Source organism: Sinocyclocheilus grahami, unplaced genomic scaffold, assembly GCF_001515645.1.
Source record: "Sinocyclocheilus grahami isolate Dianchi unplaced genomic scaffold, SAMN03320097.WGS_v1.1 scaffold39.1, whole genome shotgun sequence".
Taxonomy (NCBI): Eukaryota; Metazoa; Chordata; class Actinopteri; order Cypriniformes; family Cyprinidae; genus Sinocyclocheilus; species Sinocyclocheilus grahami.
The window spans coordinates 2,903,281-2,928,560 of NW_015505218.1; the positions used below are offsets into that span (position 1 = coordinate 2,903,281).

At 36.4% G+C, this 25,280-nt stretch overlaps 1 protein-coding gene across 1 annotated transcript in view; it reads left to right on the top strand.

The window, feature by feature from the left end:
* Positions 1–17,891, top strand: part of chm (CHM Rab escort protein) — a 54,465-nt gene extending 36,574 nt beyond the window's left edge. Inside the window, exons 10-14 of the mRNA XM_016267685.1 lie at positions 964–1,084; positions 2,461–2,557; positions 7,047–7,157; positions 16,859–17,016; positions 17,133–17,891. Coding sequence (XP_016123171.1) covers positions 964–1,084; positions 2,461–2,557; positions 7,047–7,157; positions 16,859–17,016; positions 17,133–17,402 — 757 coding nt within the window. The 3' untranslated portion in view covers positions 17,403–17,891. The remainder of the gene's footprint in view (positions 1–963; positions 1,085–2,460; positions 2,558–7,046; positions 7,158–16,858; positions 17,017–17,132) is intronic.
* Positions 17,892–25,280: the final 7,389 nt, after the last annotated feature.

Genomic DNA, 25,280 nt, shown 5'->3' on the forward strand with positions numbered 1-25,280 from the left:
TAAACATTTGCATTTGAATACAAAAATAGTACAATCAAATGTTAGGTGTGCGTCAGAACGTCATCAGTGGAGCATGATAAGCATAAGCCATTCACACTGAACGCAAATTCAGCGCATTTTTTAGACGGACAAATATGACTGCTGCACTCTATTTCCTTGCGTTGACAATTTAATGCGCAGCATTATTTTGCTTATTGCGCCCTCTTGTGGCCTCGGGAGACAAGACAAAAGTTTCCTTAATACCTATTTAATCTGCATATAAAACATTAGAAATTAGATATTTTTTTAATTTTATTTTGTGTTTGACTGTTAAAACAAAAAATATTTGTTGTTTGTCTCAGTAAATTGGGTTAATTTAAAAATACAGTGGTTAAATTTAAAAAACTTTTCTATTCCTCTTTGTTTTAAAAAAGGTTAAAAAAATGTCAATAATTATCGATACCGAACGATATGAAACATTATATCGTTGATAAATTTTTTTAGCTATATCGCCCAGCCCTAATATCATATATATTCTTAGTTGTCCTTGTGTGACGACCAGTGTTGGGCAAATTACTCTGCAAATGTAATCAAATTACTGATTACTCCTTTTAAAACGTAATCACGTTACTGTTCTGATTACTTTATTTCAAAAGTAATTAGTTATATTACTAGTTACGTTACCTTTTTTCCCATGAAATTTATGAAATCCCAGCATACACGCTTCCGATAAATATTTGTTATTAAAGCTCAACATCCACTGGTCAGTCTATGATTTCACTGTATTAAAAGAGCAGCAACAACATTTTTTGAAACCTCTTTTGTTGTTTCCAAAAACAAGAAAGTCAAAATTTTCATTTTTGGGGGGCAAACTATTCATTGCAATTACTGTAAATTGAAAAGGCAAAATGTGATTTAGGGTCAGTTTGAATTTTCTCTTTTCTGATAATCTCCTTCGTAATATATGTTCTCTTCTTTTCCTAGTCTTTTTTTAAAGTTTTTTATTTTTTTTATTCTAATTCTCTTTCTCCATCTTCACAGGCAGATATCTCGAGCAGTGCTCATCACAGACAGATCTGTACTACCTTCAGAATCTGATCAGCAGGTATATAAAGCTTTTTTTCATTTATTTTTATTTTCAATTCAATTGTTTGTACTTTCATTTGTTCTTTTATTTAATTTTGTATGTTCTTTTGTTTGCTAATTCTTGTGGTTGTTCATACTTTTATTAGTTTTTCTGCTTGTTCTATTTGATGTTCTTTAATTTGGTTTTCAAATTATGAAAATTATAAATTAATTTCGTATTATGGTTTTCGTTTCTTTCGTTTATTCTTTTGTTTGTTCATTCTTTCGTGCTTTTATTTGTTCTTCTGTTTGTTTTTCTCTTAGTTCTTATTTGTTCTGTTGTTCGTTCCTTTTTCTTTTGTGTTTCTTTCTTTCCTTTTTTTGAATATTCACATGCACGTTTAAAGGGCATTGACCCATCTCTGCTGTGCGTGTGTTTGTGAAGCACGTTTCTTGCCCGCCTTGCACTTTTGCTTTTCAACTTGTATTGCATTACATCTTTTTTATGCTGCATATCACATTTGGATGGATTCTTGGGACACGTCCAAGATCCAGCAGGCATAGATGCAACAAAACATCAGAGCCGATTTGTGGGATCGTTACAATAGTTTTGACGTCCCGTTCTCAAGCGTAGCATTCTAAAGTGAATTATGAGAGGAAAAAATAACCAGTTCAATGAAAGGACAGTAATTCTGTTTGCTGTTACTGGTTTAGAATTGGATAAATAAATCTTTCTGATGCGAGAGTGGATGGTGACACGCAAGCATCCTCTTAGGCTAATTTGAGTGCTGTCCACCAGAGTCCAGGAAAAGAAGTGGAGTGGTCAGCATACCTTCTGAATCGCAGCCCAATTTGCTCTCCATCAGGTATTCATGCTTGAATATTCAAAGCAGATCAGGAGAGGAAGGAAAAGTGGGTGTAATTTATGCTCATTAGCCTCAGCGAACAGAAATTAATATCAGTGTCTTGACACAGTGTGGAAATGGAATATTACATGACTGTGTGTGACAAAACGTAATTAAATATTCAGGCTAGTTTTAATTAGCCGTTCGTCCTTTGGAATGACAGTCGCCAAACGAGCATTCGGTCAACGCTTTCTCTTCGCTGGCATAGTTCGTTGGCATAGTTATCGCACTTGGACTTGTTTAAAAAGCAGTTTTAGCATAGTTTAACCCAAGGACTGTATGAAAACATAACCGGATTATATAGATCCTGTTACACAGTCTAGCTCTCGGTTTAGCTCTGCCTTGTTTGCATTATCATCTATGCCAGTATTTACTCGACAAACTTACATCATGGGCAAAATAAAATATGTTTGTGATTCTGCACTATGTTCGTAGTGCCAGGGAGAATCGGCATGTCAGTCATATGTTTTATGTAAACTATAAGATAGTATGTTTCCTGTTTTAATGGCAGATCTCATTGGTGACGATTCCTCCTCTGGAATCTTCTGCACCAGCTGTGAGGATGGTGGAGCTTTGTTCCTCCTCCATGACCTGCATGCCTGGCACCTGTGAGTTACACATCCACCACAATACATACATGCCATGATCACACATCAGTTATACAATTACCATAATCATATGGTAAATGCATGTTGCGCCACGCTTTGTCAAGCGTAACAATGATTTCCAAACAATTTGCAATTCTTCCTTTTGCCAGTTCCAAAATGTACCAACAACCTATTAATGGATAGTGTACCGTTTTTGTATTAAGTTAAAGTCTACAGGGCCAAAATATGTGTATTTTTGCTCACCAAATAAAGCAATAAGCCCCAAGAAGCCGTGGTTTACAGTGAATTTATAACAGCTAAGGGGTTTAAATTCACTGTAAACCACGGCTTCACAGGGCTTATTGCTTTTATAAAACAGTTATTCCATATACGTAGTAAGGTTTCACAGAATAAAAGAGTGCGAATAAAGTGTAATGATTTAAATAAAAACAGTATTCTTCCACCAAACAATGTAGTTCCTCCGAAACAGTTGTGGTTCCAACAAAGTGGGTGCCGAGCAGCACACAGAAGTAAACAAAGGTGTATGTTTGTAGTGTAATTTACAACAGCTTCGAACACGGCTCAGCCAATCAGAATCAAGGACCGGAACTATCCGTTTTATAAGCTGCATTTATTTGATCAAAAATAGGGTAAAAACACAAAATATTGTAAGATATTATTACTATTTATAATGTTAAACTGTAAAAACTGTTTTCTATTTGAATATATTTTAAAATGTAATTTATTCCTGTGATCAAATCTGAATTTTCAGCAGCATTACTCCAGTCTTCAGTGTCACATGATCCTTCAGAAATCATTCTGATATGCTGCTGATTTGCTTGATTTCTTATTACTATCAATAATAAAAAACTATGATACACTACCATTTTAAAGTTTGGGTAAATAAGAATACTTTTTTTTATATTTAAAAAAAAAAAATACTTTTATTCGGCAGGGGTGCATTACAATGATTCATATAATGATACAAAAGATTTCTATTTCAAATAAATGCTGTTCTTTTTTTCTGTTCAAAGAATGCTGAGAAAAAAAAAGTACTATGGTTTATACAAAATTATTAAGCAGCAAAAACGGTTTGAACGTTAATTTCAAGTTTCTTGAGCAAATCATCATATTAGAATGATTTCTGAAGGATCATGTGACACTGAAGACTGGAGTAAACAGTTATTTTAAATTGTAGCAATATTACTGTTCTTACTGTATTTTGATCAAGTAAATGTAGTCTTGGTGAGCATAAGGGACTTTTTTACACACTTTTGACCAGCAGTGCTGTGCATTTAAATGCTTCTTACAAAATGCAGATTTTAAACTATTAGTGATCTTCCAAAAATGATGTGAGTGATGAACATTGATAGTCTCAGAATACACCCGAAAATGTCAAAACTGTCCTTCAAAACACTCAGTTCACCGCCCACCACAGCGATGACTCCATCATTAACTCCATTGTTATTTATGAAAGTTATTCTGTTTGTTACACCGGCCCTATTTTGCTATCAATCATTGTGAAGGGGTAGATCAGGTGGAGATGGTGGAGCGGGCCCCAGTGACCGACTCCGTCCTCACGGGGGAATGAAAAGCTTAATCAGCGGAACTCCTCTTCCTCTCTCTGGGAATTGAGTTCAGGGGAAATGATAGGAAGCTTTGCTTTGCTATAGCCCGGTCCCACAGGGAGATGGATCGTAGTCGTTCCTCTTTAAGTAATGCACTTCTACCTGAGAGCATCCCTCGCAATCAGCAGATGATGATGACCGTGACAGACATGCGTTCACAGGGGAAGATGCTCTTTATTTATCATTAACCACTTATGACAAGACTCTTTTAGTTACGCTGCTGGGGATGTTAGATGTGTTCTCGAGGGCTCCAAGCAACACCACGACTATTGATTATAGACTTTGAAGGTGAAGTGTGTGATTTTGGGCCACTGGCAGCACCTAACAGAATTGCAAAAATTATATCTGTTATTGGTCGTCCTGCCCCAAACTTTACCTCAGATTCGGCCTCATCTCATTACACTGGGTGCGAGTTTTAAGTATATAAAGTATTAGCATTTTTAACATTAGAAATGCATACTTCACCTTTAAAATCTATATGAAATCCGAATAGACCCCATTTGTTTGCTTTATACTTTCATCATACAGCATTTCGCCTGACATTACTAAGTTTGAACCAAAGGATATCAATGTATGGAGGACTTGGAGTGCCACTTAAAAATATAAATAATCAATTTATTAATATTTAATGATAATTCTTATTGAAAATGATTTAAAAAATAATGAAATAGACTTTTAAAATTGTTTAAAGTTATAGTATAATAACTATGTATCTGTACACTTCAAATTGACAGTAGATGTTTACAACTGTATATGGAATTTATTAATGTAGTTAAATATTAATGTAAGTACAATAATCCATCCAATATGAAAGTGTAGTTAGTATTGTGAGAAGTGTATTATTTCAAAAGTTGGGATTGTTTTATGATGAAAATCTGTTTTTTGTAATGCTTTATAATAGTGCAATATTGCATTTTTATGTCACACTTTTAAGCATAAATTTTAAAAGTAGATGTAAATAGCTGCATTTATTTGTCAATTTTGGAAGTAACTTATTTACATTTTGTGAATGAATACATTAAAATGGATTTATTTGAATTGATTGATTACTTGATTATTTGATTTCGTTTTTTTTTTAAGTGGGACTCGTATACTTCTATTTTTGCAGTGTTTGGTCTTATTAAATCATCTACATTCACTTCAGTTTAAAACATGTTATGGAAGTAAAATGGATTATAAATGTTGCTTCGTGTTGATTTTGCTGATTAAATAGCATTTTTTTTTTTTTTTTTTTTTTTTTTTTTGGTACTTTTTGTTTTTGGCAGTTATTAACATGTTTGAATGTATGCATGTTGTAATCATTGAAAGATGAGGTCAATGTTACAACCACATGCAAACTAAGCACAGAATTCAGGGATGGGAAACTCAGGTCAACCCCTGGGTGTGGGAAAAGCAATCTAGAGACTGCTCTTGTTCACAGCAAATTAATAGGGCTTTTTTATCTGCGCAGCAAAGGAGAGCGAGTGAGCGAGCGAGAGCAGGTGATAATCTGAAACATCTAATGGAGGATTCTCATTTCACTATGTATGGAGGACTTGGAGTGCCACTTAAAAATATAAATAATCAATTTATTAATATTTAATGATAATTCTTATTGAAAATGATTTAAAAAATAATGAAATAGACTTTTAAAATTGTTTTTATTTATTTATTTATTTATTTGGTACTACTTGTTTGTGCTACTTCAAATTATGCATTTTCATAAGTTTAGAATTCTTCCATGCATTTCATGTATACTGTAGGGTAATATAAAAGTGTCCACTCAAATACAACAGGGAAAAAAAGCATAGTTTTTTCTTCAAGCCTCTATATAGAACATATATGCCCATAAATGGGTATGTTATGAATCCACCTGTACTGCAAAAGTGTTCACTTTCAACTACCCAGGACTTTTAAAATCAGCCCCTGGAGTGTCTCTGGCTGTGGCGAGAATCTTTTTCAAAACTCTGCAGTGTCCCGTGTGTCTTTAGAGCCTTTAGCGAAGCTGCACCTCCTGTCCCACTGGAGATGCCTGCATATGTGTGACACGGAGCCTGTGTGCCGCCCTGGGCTGCCTGCACTGGATTGTTTTCTTTGATCCTCACGCACACAGTGTTGTACCACAGACCACAGGAAGAAACAATGGGGAAGTAATGATAAGCCTGGAAGTGGTGTGTGAACTCTTGGGATTACCCAGGACATTTCCACAGATCCCACTAGTAGAGCTTCTCAGACCTTTATGAGGATTGAGATTTGTTGTTTTGAGTTTTGGTGCCCGTTTCTTCTTTGCCCCTCTGCATCACTTTAAGGGCTACTTTCATGGAAAGTCAGAGCCTTACTGTAGTTCTTGTCAGATTGTTGGCCAAGTTTGTCATACTTATTTATATAAGTTTTTGCCAGTAAAGTAAGCATGCTTTGAAACCTTGCTTAGTGCAGCTTATATGCAGCAGCTTGAGATTTGATTTTATGGAAGATAGTTTCCACCAAAGGTTAAATTTTTTTAAAAAAAGGTAATTGTGACTTAACAATTCTGAACCCCCCCCCCCCTCCCCTCTCACAATTCTGACTTTTTTTTAATTGAGAGAGGAAAACTTAGAGTTGTGAGATATAAACATTTTTAACCTTTTTTCTCAGGATTGCAAGTTTATTTTTAGTAAGTTTTGGGTACACAGGATCATATGGAGGCTTTTTTCTGGAGTAATGAATAAAAAAGGTAACATATAACAAATAATAATGGTTACAGTGTTGTTATTACTTTTTACCACAAAGCATTCTTATGCATTTTAGAGGATTTAAAATTTTCTCAGAAATGGTATAAAATTGAACCATATGAAATCAAAAATGAAAAAAAATATGTACCCTCAATTGCCCTAAATGGTCTGTTGTGATCTTTTTTTTATCAGATTTGGTCCACTTGACCTGTTCATCATATGGTACGGCCCAGGAAGATCTTGCTCCAGTTGTATCTGAGTTGTTTCACGTTTCCACCATTCTTGGAGAGGAACCTTCAGAAAGTAAGACCTGACCCAGCTTCTTCACTTCCAATTAAAACTCCCCATCATTCAAACCCATTAACATCTTCAGTCCTTCTGTGCATCAACCTCCGATTGCACATCCAGATCCGCTATACATCCTGCTAACAGTACTTAACTAACCTTGCCGCTCGTGTCAAAGAGAGATCTTCTCTTCCTCTCTTTAAAGAAGAAAGATCTGGTATTGCTGTGACATTCAGCGAAGGGCTTACACAGAGACGTTATTGGCGATAACAGTGATTGATATTGATGGTGGTGTGGCAGGCAGGGGCCAGGTGCTGCTCCCATTGATTCCCATTATGCTCTGTCAGGGTCTGCTTGGCTCCTGCAGAGTGAATCTGAGCACGACCTGTCACATATGACCTCACATTACCTTCAGATCATAAGGGTGAATTCATATAGTGAGTTTGGATTTCAAAGATTTATATATATATATATAAAATATAAAATCAGATTTAAAAGTATTAATAAAAAACAATAGTATCTCAGTTATACTAAAACAACACTGAGGTTTTCAAGTAACAAGACTTTTTTTTCAGATATGCAGTGGTGTAGCCTGACAAACCACTGTAAAATAAAGCTCACATCTTTACAGCTGAGTGAGCTATGCCAATAATCATGCTTTTTCTAGAATGTCCTCTCACTCCTGTTATTGAAGTGGTGTTAAGAAGTACTAATCATTTTAGATGGTTTATTCAGACATTTAATTTCAATAAATTGAAAAAAAAACATTTTTTATTTTTAATAGTGTTCCCAGCAGCCCTCATATGTCATGTTAAATTGGTAATGTTTTGTAAATATTTATATATTTTAATAAATGTTAACATTAAACACAAAAACTAATAATAATAATAATTACAATTAATAATAAAATTACATTATATGCTGATTAAATAATCAAATTAGTTCTAATTAGATGCATCTGAGAAAAGGCAAGCATTGAAGCGAAAAAGTGTTTTCATAAAAATTGTTATTGTGATATATATACTATATTAGGGCTGTCAGCCAAATAAACATTTTTATCTAATTAATTACACGGTGCGGTGATTAATCTAATTAATCGCAAAATAAATTTGGCTTTGAAAATACCCACAAAAGTAGACATTACAAATAATAGCTTTAAAAAGCAATATTTTATTTGATTAAACACAAAATTTATTACACAAATGTTTAGGCTACAACGGCCTAACATAAACTATAGAACATAAAAGAAGATAATTTTTTGTTTATGCAATAAAAGTCACTGGTAACCAAAACAGCTTTGATGCCAACAGTCTTCAAAATACCTTCTTTTACAGTATGTTGCGCAAAAGAAAGTTCAGGTTTGAAATTACATGAGGGTGAGTAAATGATGACAAAATATATTATTATTCCTATTTTATGTGAATTATCCCTATAATTTTTTTATTTATGAATGAATTAACTAAATGACACTAGAAGAAACTAAAACTGCCAGCAGGTGGTGGTAAATGTCTTTGAGTCATTCATTCATTCTATTAATTTGATTCGTTAAAATGGCTGATTCATTCAGGAATGAAGAAAAGGGCTCTCTCTATGAATGGGCCTTTGAATCATTGGTTCATATGATTCATTCAAAATGCAGATTGATTCAGAAACTAAACACCGCTATGTTGCTCACAGACGCACAACAGTTCTGCAGTGGCTTTATAGGTAATATTTTCTTTGGCAAAATGGCGCAAAAACACACAATATTGTGTTTAAAATATAATACAATATTTACTGAACTGCTGTATGAAATCACTTTTGCACTCGTGCTATTCAGACATAAACAGCACTCGTGTGATATTTCTCTCGCTACTCATGTGATATCGTTTATCATGTGATATAAATATGAGACAAAAACTCATACAGGGGCATTTTTTTTGCCCCAATATCTTGAATTTTAGGACCTTTTTTTTTTTTTTTTGTCAACAGTCAAGTATATGAAATGTAAGATGTAATTGTAAGACGTACAGGTCTGGGGGCGGGGCCAGTGCATTAACTGCATTAAAATATTTTAATTGTGTTATTTTTTAAATTGTGTTATTTAAACTAATTAACGCGTTAAACTGACAGCCCTAATATATATATATATATATATATATATATATATATATATATATATGTGTGTGTGTGTATATATATTAGAAGCGCAGATACCAAATCTTCAATACTTATCTTGCTGGATCTGTCCGCTGCTTTTGACACGGTTAGCCACCAGATCCTCCTGTCAACCCTATTGGCAAAGGGCATCTCAGGAACCGCACTCCAGTGGTTTTAGTCTTACCTCTCAGATAGGTCCTTCAGGGTATCTTGGAGAGGTGAGGTGTCCAAGTCACAACATCTAACTACTGGGGTGCCTCAGGGCTCAGTTCTTGGACCACTTCTCTTCTCTGTCTACATGGCATCACTAGGTTCTGTCATTCAGAAACATGGCTTTTCATACCACTGCTATGCTGATGACACTCAACTCTACCGCTCATTCCATCCTGATGATCCGACGATAGCTGCTCGCATCTCAGCTTGTCTAACAGACATTTCTTGCTGGATGAAGGACCATCACCTTCAACTCAACCTTGCCAAAACAGAACTGCTTGTGGTTTCATCAAACCCATTGTTTCATCACAGTTTCACCATCCAGTTAGGCACATCAACCATAACTTATTCAAAAACAGCCAGAAACTTTCTCAGACCACATTGCTAAAACTGCCCGGTCCTGCAGATTTGCTTTTTTCAACATCAAGAAGATCAGGCCCTTTTTGCAATGCTCTCTTAGCAGGTCTTCCAGCCAGTTCTATCAAACCTTTACAATTAATCCAGAATGCGGCAACAAGATTAATTTTTAATGAGCCAAAAAAAAAATGCACGTCACACCTCTATTTATCAATTTGCACTTGCTACCAATAGCTGCTCACAACATTCAAGGCATTAATGTTTGCCTACAAAACCACCACTGCCTTTGCACCCCTAAACCTAAATTCATTACTTCAGGCTTATGTGCCCTCTTAGACTTGTCCCTTTTAGACTTGCACTCTATTCGTTTACTGCTTGTTTTCTTTCTTTTTTTTTAAACTAGCTTTTTTTAATCTTTTTGTATTCTATGTTTCTTTTTATATATTATACAATTAACAAAAGCAAAAAAAGGCCACTAACGCTAGCTTTTCTAATCTTTTTCTATTCTATCTGTTTTCTTTTTATTTATTATATAATTTTTAAAAAAACCTTGCTGTACTGCGTTAAGCTAACTGAGGCTTGTTATAACACTTGCATTTCATTGCTCTTTTGTTGATTTTGATTGCTTCCATTGTCCTCATTTGTAAGTCGCTTTGGATATAAGCGTCTGCTAAATGACTAATATATATATATATACATATATGCGCGTCACACATATATATATATATATATATATATATATATTATTATTATTATTATTACAAATATTAAACAAATTAAGAAATAGTGCTTTTGTAACATTTCCATCTAAAATAAAAAATGAGTATTTAGGAAAGATAATTATTGAAGTTACATGCAGAGATGAGTTTGTGAGGAGCAGCATTTACTGCTCTGAGACACTGAAAACATTGGATCATGAGCTGTTAGCGTGTAAAAGAACGTGTTAGCGGTCCATGCTTCACTCTGAAACACGCAGTGCATATATTTATTTAATTAAACTGCAGTCTTTGTTATGTGATAATCGTACTTAGCTATATAATAATTTAATTTTGACTAGTTTAGCTACTGTAAATTGTGAGTAGTTTGAAGCTTGACTTGATTTCATTTCCTGATACTGATCCTTACCAACAGCTTCATGTCATAGTTGACAATTCCTAAAATGTACCAATTTATCATAAGTTGTGAAATAACAGTGTCTTGACTCCAGATGAGTGTGATGGTGGGATGACTGTCTTGTTTGATTGCAGTAAGATCAAGGTCATCTAGGCCAAGGCATCCTCAACTCTCTTCACTCCATCCAACGAACTCAATCTCCCTCTATCAGCCTGCATCTCAACACACCTTTATCACTCCTCCATCATGCACATACTCTCCTTTGAAGCATTACCTTTTTCTATTGATTCTTGTTGTGAATTTACCTACTTCTGTGGTTCAAGAAAATAGAAATGTTATAATTGTTTCTTTGTGTGTGTGAGCTTGTGTGCTCAGGTGCGTGGCCGGCACAGTGGAGGGTGCGGGACATGGGGCCCCGCTGGGCAAAACACAGCCTTTTTATCACAGGAATGAGCTAGTACTATTTTAATTAAAATGTCAGAACAAATACTGGCAGAGGTCTTGAGGATGAATCGCTAGATAAGAAGAGCAGTGGGCCAGAACAGGTCAGAGAGACAAAGTCACCTGGGTAGATCTTCATTCATTCCCATGGTCAAAGTGCTGTGTGTGTGTGTGTGTGTGTGTGTGTGTGTGTGTATGTGTGTGAGAGAGAGAGAGAGAGAGAGAGTGTGTCCGTTTGGATCAGGATGGAGCCAAATGGAACAAATAAACAACGACTAGTGCAGATTTCCTAAGGGATTTTAAACCCTTCACAAAGATCAAGGCTTACATATGACCGCATGTAGACTAGATTAAAGGAAACAGATTGCTTTGCTATTACATCTTATATTCAGGGTTAGTGACTTGAACAACCCATAACACTCAGAACACATCTCAAAACCCCTTAGTGACCAACAGCATAAGCCTCTGATGCCTTAGCTACCGCAGTCTGCCAAAAAAAAAAACACAACAAAAAACCTCAGAACACCTTAGCAGCAGACTAAAATATTTTAGCGACTGCACTTAAAATGTCTCTGAACACCTTAGTGGCCATAGAGTGAATTAGTCCCAACCCACTTTTTCAGCTGTGCTGATTAGTAAAGTTTTTTACCCATTCATTTTCTCATTGGGATTTTAAAAGTGCTATGAGCCATGAAACAAACCAACCAATCAACTACGAGAACAGTCACACCATTAACAAACTTTGGTTTGAAGCAAAAAGTAAATGAAAATCAGATAAACAGACAAAGGTACAGCACTGTGTACTTTACAGCTTTAATGAAGGGAAGAACTACAATCCCATGAAGCATTGTGAATGACAATCAAATTAAAAATGATGTTATAAAAGTATAAAACTAATTTATAAAATAGTTATTTGTTGTATCTATAGAAAGTAAATTTTTTTAAATTTGAAGTTTATAATGTATACAAAATGTTTCAATGTTTCAAAACATTTCAAGACACAAATCCACAAATAGGTGGACTCCACCCACCGTATACTCAAAGCCAATCAGATAACAACCCCATTGCGCTGCCTAATCGTAGCATGACCAATCGCGTTTTGCTATACACTCAGGATGGGAAGAGATTCATTTTGCACACTGCACCACTCTGAGCACCTTAGTGACGGCATACTTTTCACAACCACAAGGCAATGTGATAAATACCTCTCGAAACACCTAAGCAACTGCATTGTAAAGTGCTAAAAAGCACTTAAAATTTGCACACACAAAAAATGCAAACACTTGCATTTTACTTAATGTAAAATATTTTCATAATATAAGATGTTGTATGTAGATGGTCTTTTTAAAAAGGTTGTAGAGACCATTGTTGGTTCAGTGTGTGTGTGTGTGCGTGTGTGTGTGCGCATGTGTGTATACCTATTTATTTACTTATTTTAGGGATAAATTTGATCTCCAAAAACCTTCCTTTGGGGATGTCCTCATTTGTAAAAACTTCTTGTCATATGATGTTGCTAAAAAGAACATTATTTTGTGTATTTGGTGTAATGAAATGTTTATGCGGTTTAAGGTTAAAAAAAACATTATTTTCGACATACTGTACATTATTGTTTCTCCTCTATGCCCCGCCTTTCTGAAACGTGTCGATTTTTACAAAGATCGTCAGTCTGAAAAGCGAAGTGTGCTCTGATTGGCCAGCTATCCAGTGTGTTGTGATTGGCCGAATTCCTCAAGCGTGTGACGGAAATGTTACGCCCCTTACCATACTGTGATGCCGTGTCCCGGAGCGACGAGACAAAAACATTAAAACCCATCATAAACGAGGCATTTGTTGCATCCAGTGGGGACATAATTACTGATTATAATGACTTATACTGTCCTTTTATGCGTTGCGTTGCATCGCGCCGCGTAAACATAAAACCATGTCTGCATTTGTGATCGGAGAAATGACAAACTACAAGCCCTACTCTACACTGCCCAAAACTCGCGTTTGTGGTCTACTCTCCCAGGATCAGGAAAGAGTCCTCCATAAATTGTGCTGCACACATCTGAATATTTGGGTTGAACTGTCCTGGAACAGTGTTGTAAATACAACTTAACCACTGGTTTCTTGTTGTGTCCTCTTTTTGGCCAAACAAAGTATTTTCGCAACGTAACACACAGCGTCTTCACAACATGGAGGCGGCAGTAGCAGCAACAATGAAGCCATGCCTTCTTTCTTTGCGTGAACATTTGGGCGGCGTAATGCAAATCTTCCCACATCGTGATGTAGACATGTGGGGGCGTGTTAGAACGAGCCGTTTTAGGGGGGCGTGGACGAGTCTTAACTTTGATAAAGAATATCTCTTTGGTTTTGAGACTTTAGTCTTTGCAACTTTAGGGCTCTTATCTATTCACGAACAGCTTGTAACACTCCAAAGAGAAAGGAAAACTTGAAATTGCATCATATGACCCCTTTAATTGTAAAAATGCAGAAAGTTTTCTGTGAGGGGTAAGGTTAGGGTGTGGGTTGGGATTATTTTATAAAAAGTATAACTGTCTGTATATAAAACAATAGAAGGCTGTGTAATGTCCTCATTCAGATGTGTGTGTTTGTGTGTGTGTGTGTGTGTGTGTGTGTGCGCGCTCGCGGAGGCAGTGTGCCAGTGTGTGTTAGAGGGTGGTTGTGGTTTGGGAGGTTTGCAGCTGCAGGCATGTGTTGGCCACCATCAGGAGTGCTGCTGTATGCTAATCTGACATTTGTCACATCTGGGAGCGTGCGTGTGTGTGTGTGTGTGTGACCAAACCCAAACACATGCATACTTACACACTTCAATATACCTGTTATCTTAAGGTATAAAATGAAACATAAACATACATTTATACAAAGTAGTTCATTTTATACAAAAGTTAGTCTTTGAATTAAAAAAAAAAAGAAAAATAAACAAAGTCATATATAATGTTTTATATTATTCATGTGTACACTGCCATTCAAATATTTGGGGTCTGCAAGATTTTTTTTTAAAGAAGTCTCTTCCGCTCACCAAGGCAGCATTTATTTGATCAAAAATGCAATCAAAACAGTAATGTTGTGAAATATTACAATCCTTCAGAAATCATTTTAATATGATGTTTTTCTGCTCAAGAAATATTTCTTCATTTTATAAATGTTGAAAATAGTTGTGATGCTTAACATTTTTGTGGAAACAGAGATACATTGTTTTTTTCCAGGATTCTTTGATGAATGGAAGTTCAAGGGAACAGCATTTTTGTAATACAATTTTTTGTGACGTAAGTGTCTTTACTGTCACTTTTGTTCATTTTAATGTGCCTTTGATGAATGAAAGTATTATTTTCTTTAAAAAATCTTACTGATCCTCAACCTTTGAATGGTGGTGTATGTGTTTTATTTTTATTATGATTTTATAACATGTATAATTATGAATATACTAATAAAATAATAAAACCGACATCAGTATATTATAAATAACTTTATATATCAATACATATACAGTATACAGTATAAAACTGTTTCTCTGTGTCCATATATTACCTGGTCATGTATGTTCATGACTCTTTGGCTGTGTGTGTTCAGTTAAAGGCTTGACCCGGCAGCATTCAGAGGGAAGGATGGGTGGTATATTTGAAGCGGCGTTAAACATTGATGCCGCCACACCTCTCCCCCTCTCCAAATTAAGCAAATCACCAGGCCACTCCGGGCAGGAAAAGGAACACGCGTCATAATTGTGTGACATTTGGGTAATGACCGTTCTGACATTTCAGACTGACACCTTCTCCCTCTCGCTTTTTCTAGCCTTTCTTTTCCCACCTTTTTTGCGGCAGAGGCTCATGTATTTAAAGGGTAATGATACAGACTGACAGCTTTACGCTTTAAACGAACCAGTGACACACACACGCACACACACTCTTGAGACTCTTCTCTTCTGTTGTCCTATAAAGCCGTCTCGCCTAAGATGTCATCAAAGGAGAGAAAGAGATTAGGTGACCTACGTCATGCAGCCGCTAACAAAATAGCAGTGACTCCTATCATGATAAATCAACAGAGATCTTTTGAAACTGCCATAAGTGGTGTTGGTAAGAACATATTCACTATTAACTAAAAGTTTCCCCTCAGTTAACTCCTAATTTGCTGTATATTGATAGTAAATCAAGTAGTTGTTGTAGTAGTTATGTTTAGGTATATTAAGGGATCTGGAATATGGTCATGCAGAATAAGATATTAATATGTGCTTTATAAATACTAATGAACAGCCAGTATGCTAGTAATATACATGCTAATAAGCAACTAGTTAATAGTGAATAGTGTTCCCTAACCTAAAGTTTTAAAATAATGCTTAGAAGAAGAGTGGAGTTTCTATACTACTTCCACTTTTGTGGACAAACAGCCTTGTGAGAGAACCCTCTTTTTATGGCATTCTGCAGTCTAAAGAAAGTGTGATTTGTTGCTTTACATGTTGGTCTGTTGATCTCTTCCTTTTTTAAGTGGGTGTTTCTTACCCGGAATAATCTGCAAAGTTGTCAAGACTGTAATGCCGCAAGTCAAAAAGTCAGTCTGTGGTGTTCTCATGAAAAACTCATGCTTACTGCTGTCCTTGGTGCTGAAATTCTCTCTGGCTTTCATATTAAAAAATATCCAACACCAACAATTTAGGTTGTAATGTTTCTGTGCACACCTTCGAAGACTTTCCACAGCCCTGATTATTTTATTTTATTTTATAAAAAAAAAATTAGTTTGTTTTAAAAATGAAAACAATTCTTTTGTTCATAAATAATATATTATACTCTAGTGTTTTTGTTTTTAAAACAAGGCTTTTCTGCTCGCCAAGGCTGCATTTATTTGATCAAAAATACTGTGTAAAAAAAACGATTATATTGAAATATTATTATAATTCAAAAAAAAAACTTTTTTTTTTTATTTTATTTTATATTTTTAAAATGTAGTTTATTCCTGTGATTCAAAGATGAATTTTCAGCATCATTACTCCAGCCTTTAGTGTCACATGATCCTTCAGAAATGATTCTAATATGCTGGTGAATCATTATTATCAGTTATTATTGGTGCTCAATCATCATTTATGTTTTTTTTTTTTATAAAAATGCTAGTGTTTCACAGTTTACACAATAATATGAGGCAGCAAAAGCGGTTTCAACATTGATAATGATAAATGTTTCTTGAATTAGCATATTAGAAAGATTTCTGAAGGATCATGTGACACTGAAGGGTGGAGTAATGCTGCTGAAAACTCAGCTTTGATCACAGGAATAAATTACATTTGAAAACATATTCAAATAGAAAACAGCTTTTTTTAATTGTAATGAGCTTTAACGGTATTACCGTTTTAGCCCAGATTTGGCTTAATATATTTTTCAGAATTGTCAAGAGTAAGACATCTGAAATGCAAGGCCTTCTTATGTCAAGACATTGAGAAGGAATGACTGTTTAAACATCACATGCAGGTGCAGAGGAGAGAAGCAAGCCGGCAGTGCTGTGGGTCATGTACTTCAACATGAGGGACACATCAGCCCTGGACAGCAGCAGCTACAGCCTGCCGAGCAACGTTCACGTGTGCACCGGTCCCGATGGCAGCCTGGGCAGCGACTGCTCCATTAAACTGGTGAGTCCAGCAAAGGGAGGCAGACACTTGCGTTCATTGGATCAGATATTGCTTATAGGCTGAATTATGTTTCTTGTAGGTTTAGGCAAACTATGATGGTTTCTGTTTGTTTCCAGGCTGAATCCGTGTTTCGTCATATCCTCCCTGATGAAGAGTTCTGTCCTCCTGCGCCCAACCCAGAGGACATCATCTACGACGGCGATGGTCCGCAGGCCGAAGGGCCCGGCTTTGACGAGAGTGCTAATACAGAAGCCGATAAAAGCCAGGCAGAGGAAGAAGGTGCCGCCCATGAGAAGAGTCCATCGACTGAGAGCTCTGATCCTGCAGAGATGGACAGTGTTACCCAGTCGACACCGTCACACACAACCCCGTCCTCTGAAGAATAACCCCTTTAGAGACACTTGTTCATTTCTCCACAATCCCTGAATATATGGAATCCAAAATACATCATGTTCATCTCCAAGTGGGCAAAACCGAAGTTCTCAATCCTGTTATGTTCTTTTTTATACATTTTATGTGCCTTTCTTTTACAGTTTCACACTCGATGCCTGTTTTATTTTGACCGGTTACTGTAAGATGTTTATGCATTTACTTTTTAAAAACCAAAATGCTCCGAATGTATTCACAATTTTGCATGGTTCAAGCAAGGTGCCTATCATATATTCTGGAGTTATTCAGATGACTGAGATTATAATGATTTTGGTCACATGCAGGACAAATACTCTTTATTTTGGCAAGAGGCTGCTTCTTCAAACCTTGTATTTCAGATTGCTATTTGAATGCTGTCTGTCTTTTCATTTCGCCTTATGTCTATTTTGTGTCTTCACATACAAATTTACGCTATAATTGTTGCTGGCATTAAATATTTAATTGAAGACGTATTTTAGTTCATTATTCGTAGCCACACTGCAGTATTCAGCTTCACATCGTCTGTCACTGATACAAACCGATTTCAACTCCGATGTAAACTGTGACGCCGTGCATTAGTGATGCTCTACGAGTGCGGTTTACCTGCCACGAAGGCGAGGGAAGGAGCACAGTTTGATGACATTTGGTTTGCACTGCCATGCTGAACAGATGGCTCATTATGGCTGCGAGTGCGCAGTCGTCCCTCACAGCGCTTGCTGTCTTTGTTTCCCTGGAATTTGAAATGGGCTCTGCCGAGGGTATTTACCCGTTCTGGAGGGGAAGAATTACTGCTGAACACATGGCCCAGGTTAGTCCCAGACCAGAGGAAGTGTGCTGATTCTTTCTGACGGCTGGGAGTAAGCACACCCCTGACAGCACTGACGAGTGTTTAGAGTCCAGAGTGATGCGTGGCACATATAACCCAGTCTTCGGTTTTATTCACTCATTTTGTAGGATGTGTGTAGACTTAGAATGCAGAATGTGATTGGTTTTGAAGTTGCGATGGGGATTTTCTAAGAAAATTTCTCCCAAATCTTTCAGGATTTTTTTGTTCGAAAATGCACCAGAGCTGTAACCTCTATAGACACTGCGGGACCACCACAGGGGACCGTGTGCCTCCTGTATTTAGATTAGTCGTCAAGAAATAAGATTATCAAATGACTAATTCTAGTATTCTAAAATACCGTTTCAGAGTACTAATAGTTATTTGTCATTAGTAATCCTGACCCTAAAGGATCACATTATTTCAACCCTGTTACTGTAAGTTTTCTACATGTAAATTTGAATAATTAACTGATTTTATTGCGCCTGGTAATGAATTATATATATAATTGAGTTAATATTATAATAACTCTTACAATTTCTCTCTGGCAGTGCGCTTTGTGTCAGCTTTGCTTTGGGGTTGAAGGTCAGTGCAAAAATGTCTATTAATGGCCTCAGCTAGCAAGTATTACTGCACCACACCGTATTATTCAGTTTTTCTGGTGATTTAAAAAAAATGTGTATAACCCTTAACAGAGTTGAACTATCAAGCTTGATGAAGTTATTTGTCATTAATAACCCAAAGCCTGACCTTAAAGCATAACTTTGTCAATCCTGTTACTGCAAGTTTGGAATTCAAACAGAGATTTGAGTAGGTAAATTTGAGGCTTTTCATAAATCGCACATTATGATTTATTTAAATTTGACTAACTCGTGCCATTTTTCTTTGCGTTTTGTCAGCCCTGTTATATCCGAAATGTTCTTGAGCTGAAGATCAGTGCAAAAAATGTCTAATAGTGGCTTCAGCTAGCAAGCATCATTACGCCGCACCGTATTATTAACAGGTTGTGTTATGCTGATTAAAATAATAATATTTATCCCATAACAAGTTGAACTATCAAGCTTGATTTATTTGACTGACTTGTCATTAGTAACGCTAAAGCTGACCCTACAGCACCACTTTATTTCAACTCTGTTACATTAAGTTTGGAATTCAAATACATGAACTTAAACAGGTAACTGAGTTTATTGTGCTCACATTTCAATTTAAGTAAGTATATTAATAACTCATGCCATCTCATTTTAAAGACGTGTTTGTGTCAACCCTGTTACATATACACGATTGAGGGTTAAAGATGCCAATGCAAAAATGTCTCACATTAGCCTCAGCTAACAAATATCATTGCACCATGCCTTATTATTCACTGGCTATGTTCTGGTGATTAACAAAATGGTGTTTATGCGATAACAGAGTTGAATTATTAAGCTTGGGTGGGGGGGGGTATTTTTTAAATTTCAAACCATTATATCAGAGCATGCGGGACCAGATGAATTCTGCATTTTCTCCCTTTTTTTAAAGAAATGTTTTTTTAAAAACTCAGATCGTGAAAGCATGATATTTTTAAATGTCTATAAAAGTTCAATCTTCCAACAAAAAACATTTGCTCTAATTAAATCTCTCAGATAATGTAGATTCACTATATCCTGTTAATTTATGTGAGGACACAAAAATGACATGAATTACATGCGAGTGACCTATGATATTTTCCCTCAGCGGAGACGCGAGAACCTGAGGTCTCAAACATGCCCTTATTTAGGTTTAAACCTATTGAGTGTCCATGTATCTGCTTCATGCACCGTGATCGATTTCCTCAATTTTCATAATTTCATGACAATCCTTTATCTCCAGCATTTTGGTTTCATCTCATTGTTTTGGGGGCATGAGATTATTTTCTTCTCTCTTGAGTGACCTGCCTGCTCAATAGCATCATTGGGAATCAATTTTCTGCATGGAGAGTCTTGACATTCAAACGCAAAAGGGTAAAATGTGCCATAGGCAAGACACCTAGCGGGGGCCACGTTTCTCTGGCACTATGGGGTGCGTTCAGTGAGGAATCTTTGGGGACTTACTCTGAGGAGTTGTAAAATGTTTCTCGACAAATTAAGTATTGACACCAATATTTTTACTTAGCAGATGCCTCTGGCTACATCTGATTTTGTCTTTAAGAAGGCCACTTAACAAGGTGCTGTCTAAGAGATGTAATGTGAGGGAATGCAAACTAGTACACCAAAAAGGAATGTAGGAATCCAAAGAAAGGTTTAGAAGACCCATCTGCTCAATACAAACAGACAAACAGCAAATATTGCAATAATAATAAAGATGTAGCCTGTTATTTATTATTTCTTTTCAATTGTGTTCATTGTTGAATTGGAGTTGCGTAGATTGGTGGAAGAACATTAATGCCAGGTTTCAAAGTAAATATCACTTTTAAACAGAGTGTAATTATTTCTAGCCAAGTGGTAATTTTGTGAGCTTGTGCAAAAAAAGAAAAATGTTATTTAACTGTATGCAGGACACATGTAATGCTAGCAATGAATAGCCTTAACACGATAAAGCAGTTGGCATTTCATTTCCATCACAGAATGCTGTTAAATACAATGCATCAAGCAATCATTTGTGAATAATTATTGATTTATTTAAAAATGTAAACACGTAGAAATGGAAAAGTGTTCTTTTCTAAGCCCATAGCAACAAAAGTCCCCGAAACGCACACATGTATCTGCCGCTTCTAGTTGCTTCAATGTGTTTTTACTGACATCTAGTGGCTACATTATGTCACTACATGGGCTTAATGCACTTTGAGAGAGCGTGCTTTTCGAAGTCGTTTTAGTTCTGCTAGTTGAATGTATTTATTTATTTTCGTGTCCATACCAATAACGAAATGTATTCTTTTTCACAGTGTTAAAAGAAAAAAAGAACAATAAATTACTTAAATCTTTAACTATAAATAATGTCCTTTGTAATAACTAATAAATTAATAACAATTTTAAAAAGTCAATAATTTCATTTCATTTATTATCATATATAGCTGCATTTAAAGGTTTGTTATGTACATTACATACATGTGATGTAGTGAAATGGCTTCTTTTTTTTTTGCCAGTGCAACAACAGCCAATTAAGGACATAATTAAGGAATTTTGTCCAATTAAACAAATATGAGCACTGTACGTTTCAAAGTTTATCTAATAAAATGCATTTAATAAAATGAGACCAGTCTCATTTAAGCATTTAATCAGAGTCTGACTTTAATACGTATTTCAAGAATGACAACATCAGTTCAAAAGTTTAGGCTGTTGCTATTCAGTTCTGTTTCTCCACAGACTGAAAGTGATGTTATTTTAACAGTACACTGTCTCTTCTTCAAAGTGAATAACAGAAGGCATACAATTAACAAAAAGCTATAAGACATTTAATATTAAGACAAAATTCTTACGGGTTTGGAACAACATGAGGGTGAGTAATTAATGAAAGATTTTTGGGTGAACTATCCCTTTAAGAATGACAAAAAGACCATTTTAAAAAATGGCTATATTATATTATAGGCCTATTACTCAGCATGATGTGCCCATGAAAGCATTCAAACGAAATTCAAATAATTTGTTATTATTAATAATGTTTAATATATATCGCCAACATTTTATTACTCTCATGACATTTTATTATTCTCATCCCAAAGTTTTTCAAATCCATTTACTAATGTGTCTTATTTTTAATATTGAATATTATATTTTATTTATTTTCGTGGTTCATTTCGTGTATCTTTTATTACTCCAGGCAAAGTCGTGTCGGTGACATAAAAACATATAGGCCTATGTGGATACTTTTTTTTATTTGTGAATTTTTATTTAATTGTGAATTTAATTCATTTTTGTGAAACTGCTATATATATATGTATTTGCCAGGTAAGAAAAAAAATCATGCCTTAAAATGTCGAAATTATGACATACTTAAGTCATAATTACGAGATACAAAATTTAAATTATGATTTATTAAATCCAAATGTTGAGATAAAAAGTCGAAATTATGACTTATTGCTGGCTCACTGATCTACACGACACACGATTATAGAAGGCCATAATGTGAACACGTTAAGGAGTATTTTATATGGAATTTTAAACCTGGTTTGATGATATTATTGCCTTAATTAGCAGAACGGCATGGACTACTGAGCAAACCCACTCTTGAAAGGATCACCCCACGTAAGTCACAAAATGATTACAGAAGTAGGCCTATTGCACATAAAGAATCACAAAATCAAAAGATTATAATTCACGTAGCATATGTAGCCTAGATTTTGTCTTCTAGGATGGATGACCTTCATGACTTTTTGAAGTCAAGAAACGTTTCTGACGACATCATACAGCGAATGCAACAGGATAAGGTATTCATGAAACTAATAAGTATATATGTATCACACGTGCAGTACCTAAACATTGTCACAGAGAAACTTTGGAACAATATATTCTGATTAAATAATATTCTCCAGTAGAAGTGCTTAAACTGCTCTGTCTTGTTTCTTTCTAGATATACTGAGTACTCAGTAATCCTGTCTCTGGTTCAAAAAACAAACCGCCTCTATAACTCTATAACAACCAGTTGACTGTACATTATTCCTTATACGTTATAGTCAATCCAAGTCACCTTTATTTCTATAGTGCTCAATACATATTGTTTTAAAGCAGCTTGCCGTAAGAAACAGGCAAGTTATGGTCTTTAAAAATAATAAATAGTGAGATTGTTCAGCTGAAGTCAGTTCAGTGTTAATTCAGTTACATTTAAAATAGTTTAAGATCAGTTATGAAATGAGTTCGATCCAGCTATAAAGCAGCTCTGCAGTAATGTCATTGTCCATCTCAGCTCAGTTCTCATCCAATTTCACTTCAGTTGAATCAATAATATTTCTGAATTATACCTCACAGGGTCACTGTCATCAGAGAATGTAAACTTATATTTAAAGTGTTTTAAATTATATTCTTTTTGCAGATTGATTGCAGTGTGCTTATGACAGATGACCAGCTGAAGGATTATCTGCCTTCCTATGGTGACCGACTGGGTCACAGTGTCTGGTTGTGGTGCCCTGGACTGGCCACTTGAGGGCGCTCTCCTGTTTCAGTGTTATATTTTTTGAACTCCATTTCCCATAGTCCCTTGTCTGTCGTTTCTGTTCTGATCATTATCACCTGTTAGCCATTTACTCATCATCCCATCTATATATACCAGGGGTTTTCAACATGCGCCCCCCCAAGTTGGTCTAATTTCACTCGCGCCCCCCCAATATCCAACAACCCCCCAATCCCCCCCGCCCCCCACCCCGTATTACTGTAGTCACACCGAATTACTTAATTACATAAAAGCAAATATCCATTAAAGCAGCGAACAATTTTTCTTTTGCTCTTTCTGATTAACATTATTTACATAAAAAATGCACGGATCCGTTATGCTGATGTACATTTAATATTTTGTTTACTGTTTACATTCACTTAAAACAACCGACTGTGCTTACAAGGATACTTGTCGAGACAGCCATTGGTATTCACCTGCTGTCTGAGAAGGCTATCTGTTTGTGCACTTCAGGTGTGTGAGAGCAGTGCGCATTGAAACGCTTTATCACAGCCCGTGAGTACCACACTGAGATGTCTTGGGCTTAAATGGCTTAAAATTACTTTAATGTTTAAACTGACAAGATTTAAAACTTTAAAAACTTTCTCAAGGAAGCAGCACTGGCCTGATCGTTAAGATAGTTTTGGGGAGCTAAGGTGACAGATAGGGGGGCTGAAACCCACCTAAAAAGGGTTTAGAACCGCCCCTGGTATAGCGTGCGTAATTATACTGAAACATAAATATATAACCAGTTTACCCAATTCAATGTGACGGCTGAACCTGTTTCTGAGATAACAACATGCCAATCCGTGGTTGGATTTCCGACACGGCTAATCGTAAATCATCTTACACTGTCAATAAGCCTAATTGCTACTCAAAACTAGCCCAAAACTACAAAACGCGGCAAGCGGGAAAACCGCAGACTTGGCAACACTGAGCGTGACTGATACTCGAGCCAACTCTGCTCTAACTGTCGACTAGCAGTGGGAGTCAGATTGCCCCCTAGTGGATGGCTAAAGATTTGTTAACTCATATTCATAAATTCTCAAGGGAACATCTCTGAATTAACTGATGCTAGCTCCCCCCTTGACAGGTGCTGGCGCCCCCCTGGGGTTGAAAACCCCTGATATACTGTATGCCATGCTCACTCTCTGTTGTTGCTGCAGTATTGTATTTGTCATCTCATGTCTTATCTTTGATGTTGTCTAAAGTTACACCGTGTTATCTGTTCCTTGTGTTTTGGATTACCTTTTGCCACGTTTTTGTTCTGTTCTGATTATTTGTTACTTTAGTAAACTGCACCTGGATCTTACCTTGTTTTCTCCTGGCATTCCGTGACAGAATACTGCAGCCTCTACAAGATCCAGCAGATTGTTTTTCTTTTTCCCTTTTTGAAAAATGGACATTCGGATTGTCCCTCCTGCCACAGGGAAGGAGCGAATGGATCGATACCGGACTCTGATGGCTCGGAGGCAGCAAGGTTGGTGGTTTTGCCCAGACCTTTTGGACGCTGGCAGTGGGGCTGAATTGTAATAAGGCTGCACTTAAGGACCTCCTTAACATCTGTCTGGATAATCCTTTGCCCCAGTGGGAGGTGGAAGGACTCGAGATTCTAGACTTCTGGGGCTTCGTCAAGTATCTCTAGGGTCGAAGTCAGTGGGCAATACCAGGCCAATCAGAACCCTTCCACAGGGATTTTCCCACCACCTCTATCCTTCAGACTCCCACTAAGCGGCAGAGGGCGAGAAGGAGGACAGCAGAGTCCACTCCAGAGCCCGCTCCAGTCCGGGAGCTCACAGAGCCCACTCCAGAGCCCGCTCCAGTCCGGGAGCTCACAGAGCTCATTAAGGGAGTCACTCCAGTCCGGGAGCTCACAGTGTCCACTTCAGAGCCCGCTCCAGTCCGGGAGCTCACATAGTCCACTCCAGAGCCC